Source organism: Cotesia glomerata, linkage group LG2 (assembly GCF_020080835.1).
Source record: "Cotesia glomerata isolate CgM1 linkage group LG2, MPM_Cglom_v2.3, whole genome shotgun sequence".
NCBI lineage: Eukaryota > Metazoa > Arthropoda > Insecta > Hymenoptera > Braconidae > Cotesia > Cotesia glomerata.
The window spans coordinates 3942831-3947519 of NC_058159.1; the positions used below are offsets into that span (position 1 = coordinate 3942831).

General features: G+C 31.7%; 1 protein-coding gene across 9 annotated transcripts in view; it reads right to left on the bottom strand.

The window, feature by feature from the left end:
• The window catches only part of LOC123259427 (nucleolar protein 4-like), a 67204-nt gene that overhangs the window by 21624 nt on the left and 40891 nt on the right, over positions 1–4689 (bottom strand). For 7 of the 9 annotated variants that reach the window (XM_044719949.1, XM_044719948.1, XM_044719946.1 and 4 more), the window contains 2 exons: positions 3548–3602; positions 2349–2558 (listed from right to left, as the gene is read on the bottom strand). In XM_044719949.1, coding sequence (XP_044575884.1) covers positions 2349–2558; positions 3548–3602 — 265 coding nt within the window. The remainder of the gene's footprint in view (positions 1–2348; positions 2559–3547; positions 3603–4689) is intronic. The other 2 variants (XM_044719953.1, XM_044719954.1) reach the window with 1 other exon arrangement.

Genomic DNA, 4689 nt, shown 5'->3' on the forward strand with positions numbered 1-4689 from the left:
CGAGACAGAGGTTTCGTAATGGATATATCGAGGAACCTAACCGATCAACTGTAATGTCGGAGTAAATGACCGTTAACAAAATATGGGTGAATAAATAAATAATAAATAGTTTCGTTCCAATATAATCTAAAAAATTTTTTTTTCTTACTTTTTTTATGAATTTTGGTAAATTCTCAATTTTAATTTTTTAATTAAAAGAAATTTAGGCTCCCGTAAAAAATTTAACTTCTAAAAATTTTATTTTATTCCCTTTTGCATAAAAAAAATTTACATTATTTTAAAATACAGTAATTGACATTTCTTAGATTTTTTTTAACATTTTTTTTATTGATAAACGGGTTTACGTTCAATGTTGATAAAAAATTCAATTTATACATCGAAAAAAATAGACAATAATTTTCAAGAAAAAAATAAACGTCAGGTTGTTCATTTAATTTAATAAATAATATAACATTACCGAAAAAAAATAATAGATTGAAAATAAATATTTTTGATGTAAGGTAAAAATTACTTTAAAGAGAATCTTACAATTTTTTTCTTCAAAAATTCAATATTCTTAGTTCAAAAAAAGGTTTTTTCATTTAAAAAACCGAAAAATACTATAAATTTTATGATTGTTGATATTCTCGAAAAATGTTACCGTCTATTCAAGAGAAATAAATTCTTGGTTTAAAATCTAAGTTTTGTTTGAAAAAAGTAAAAAGCGTTTTGAGATTCGTAAAATTATCGAATAAATAATTTTTTCTCTTCATCTCGATTTTATATCCTTCACAGTAAAAAATTTTGCGTTATTGCGTCAAAAAAACGTACACGGAAAAAAGAAAACAGGAATAATAATTACAATATAAAATGTAAAATCGGTCTCGTCGTAATTAAAACTAGAAAAATTACAGTTTGAAATAACATTTTTCTAAAATCAATTTTTGAATTTAATTTTCAGAGCTTTCAATGTAAATATTACATTCTACAATGTAATTCTTATAAAATCTGTAATAATTACAATCTGAAAATGTAATTTTTCCAGTTTTCATCACGAAGCGCTATTGTAATTTTTGGAGTTTTTTTTTTTTCCGTGTAGTGTTAAAAATTTTTGTGTTAAATATTTAACACTTTTATGTGTAAATTTAACACTTATTCTGTTAAATCAAGTATTAGTATTATCAGTATATCAAACAAAAAAGTGTTAAATATTTAACATAAAAATTTTTACTATGATTGATTCAATCCTTGAATTTCTAGAATTAATTCACATTTATTTTTTTTTAACCACCCAATCTTTCCTGGAGTAAAAACAGAATTCCGCCGCACCACCGCTGCACTGCTTTTTAAGCGCCGCAACACCGCTGCACTGCTTTTTAAGCGCTGCACCACCGCCGCACCACAGCTGTGACGCGCCCGGGTAGAAATAAAATTATTAGTTTTTACGAAAAAATAATAAATTTCGTTCGACCGCCGCACCACCGCCGCACCATACCGCTGTTTGATGGTATATACATTGAAATAAAATATTTGTTGATCATTTAAATAGCTTAACTAAATCTTTTTGGTTAACTATGGCTTGCAGAGCAGTTGGCAATGTTCGAGACTTCCATGCAGACGATCCGGGTTCGAATCCCATCACAGTTCAATTTTTAAAATTTTTTCAGAGTATTTCGATAGGCGTACCGCTTTTGTGCAACCCGAGGACGAACTTAAAAATTTACATCAACAATACGACTAAAAAAATCATTAACTTCGCGGTGCTTTGGCCTGGTTTAAAAAATTTTTTTTTTTGAATATTAAGCATTTGATTAAAAGGAGGTTGATCAATAGGTCTTACATTAATATTCCTAGTCGCATTATTTATTAATTAATTATTGCGTGATAAATTAATTATGATACCATTTTTTGTGAAATTTTAGGTATGACTTAGCATTGGTGCGGCGGTGGTGCAGCGGTGGTGCGGCGATGCTAGGGGGAGTAAATTTTTAGCGTGCGGCGTAATAGTCCGCCAAACGGCGGTCATGCAGCGGTGGTGCGGCGGTCGAACGAAATTTATTATTTTTCCGTAAAAAATAATAATTTCATTTTAACTCGGGTCTTCATTAAATCACCTAAAATAAATTCTCCCACACCAATAAAATTTTCCATCTCCAAGCTTATTTTCTCCATCTTAAAATCCAAAAACAAACTGACCCATCATTTTTAAAAACCTTATTATAAAATCACCTGATTCCTATCTTCTAAAATGGGTGATAGTCAGCCGAACAGGTAAAGGAGGTATCAAAGAAAAATACACATAAAACAAGAAAGATAAACAAACAAATGACAAATTAATAAGCGATAAAAAAGATGAAAAAGCGTGTTACCTGTGAGTGTGCAGTTGTTAATGGTGTTGTTTGCCGTGGAAATGGTCGATTGGCTGGTGACAGGTGTGCCAATGGTGTTGGCTGTCGTGGTCGTGGAGTTATTCGGCGAGAGGGCCGCTGAGGCAGCCTGGGCCTGGGCCTGCTGCTGGAGGTTATAGTTCCAGGCAAGCAGCATCAGCTTGAGCTTATCCGCGTCTTTCATCAGCGCGGCTGCCAAATCAAAACAATTGTATTTATTCTGGTGGTCAAATGATCATCAATCAATCAATCAATCAACAAATCAATCAATCAACCAACCAACAAGTCAATCAACTGGCAAAGCTGTGACACGATACCTAGAGAGTTAATTAATGCGAAAGTAGACTTTTGTGTGAAATCGGGAATTTTAACGCGAGCAGATATTGTTCGAGAGTTTGAGCGAAAGATAGCAGAGAATTGCGAGCGACAGACAGCAGGTTCGTGATGATGCGAATAATGTATTATATAATGATGTAACGTGTGTTCTGTGGGGGTGCGGGCGGAGAGGAAGGGGAGGGGGATGCGACAGAGGTCGAAAAGCCAGAAATTTATCGATCGAAGGGTGCGATGGGCTGATCTATATATAAAGTGCTCTCTATGCCGGATGAGGGCGAGGATGAGGATGAGGATGCGGACGCGGGTCTTGTAAATGATTCAAGCATACCCGATAGCGATGGCGTCGCAGACGAGACACCTCCTCCTGTTCCTGTCAAAATTTAGGTCACCTACCGAAACGCGGCTCGACCTGCCCGATAATTCCCTCCTCCCCTCTCGCCGACAGAGTTCAGCTGAACAAGAGAAACTAATTCTTGTCTGTCCAACCTCCCCCTCTCCCTCCCCCGTACTTCGCTCACGGTTATATATTATTTGAAGCGTTATCCCACCGAACACGATGCTGCTGCTCTGTAACATCTCGTCTCGATATTCTTGGCCCCTCGATCCTCCCAGTCACGCTACTAACTATATATGTGTGTGTAGAGGTATATGTACATGTTTTTGGATGTATTCGCCGATATTACGCTCAGCTGGATACGTCCAATTTATCCTGACAATGTTGAAACACTCGCTTTGGCATGACAGTTTCAGTTTTAAAAGTATTCTCAACATTACATTGGACAGTTTTAATTTTAGCTTCATTTCACGAGAATTTTAGATTTTTTTTGGAGGGTTTTGATACTTACTTGAATAGTGGTCGTCTTCGGTTATATCCGCGGGTTCGGGGGTTGAAATGTTCTCCTGGAACAGAGAAATAATTATTTATTAGTATTTTTATTATTAAAAAATATTTTTTAGTTTTTTATGATTTTTATTAATAAATAAATTATTTTATTGTCAAGAAAAATTGCAATAATTTCTTTTTAGTTATAATTGAAGAAATTTTTCTTTATAGTTTTTTGTGAGTTCACTTGTAAATAAAATTGTATTAATTTTAATTTTTGTAAACATATTACATTTATTAACTATCAATAAATTTTACTGCCTGTCAAAAAATAATAATACTGAAAATACATTAATATATTCAAAAAATACATTTTATTTTTCAAGTTCAAAACATATTTTTAATGCTTTTTAATTATAATTGTTGGAAGTTATTGATAGGTAATCGTGATTATTAGGTTTTATATTTATAAATGAAATACACAGTGGTTAACATTCATATATTTAGTCTTTATTTAAAAGACTACGTTTTCGAGAAGCGTCCTTACGCATGGAAGAGTCGGTTTGTACTAATTTAAAAACTAATAGAAAACATTTACAATGAGGTCTAAGCCTCTCATTAAGAATCGTAAAATTACAGATATTTTACTAAAATATATGAACAACTCCGAAAAGTAGAAGAGTCCTTTGTGTGATCCAAGTGTCCGGGGTCATAAAACAGAGGTAGGACTTGCTTTTCTCTTTTGAAAATATTTTCAACTAAATATTAAGTTTCCTTACACATAAAAATCTAAGCATAGAATAAAAATAATTTGTTAAATACAAATCAATTTTTGCTCAGAGAAATTCAACAATAATAAAATATAAAGTACTTAAGAGTCGATAAAAAATTTTAATATTTGTTAAACATTTAAAAATCATAATATTTTCAAACACCTCATCATTTAATTTATATTTATTTTTTTTTCTACTATCAATGTATATATATTTAACTCGTATATATATTTAAATATATTATTTGTTTGTATACTATCAATGTAATTAATTTACAGAAGTTTTAATCTATCTCAATTTTTCAATATTAAAATAATTAATTTATAAATTTTACTAAAATTATTGGAAAAAAAAAAATATAAGTAAATGATACCAACCCAGTTATACTTAT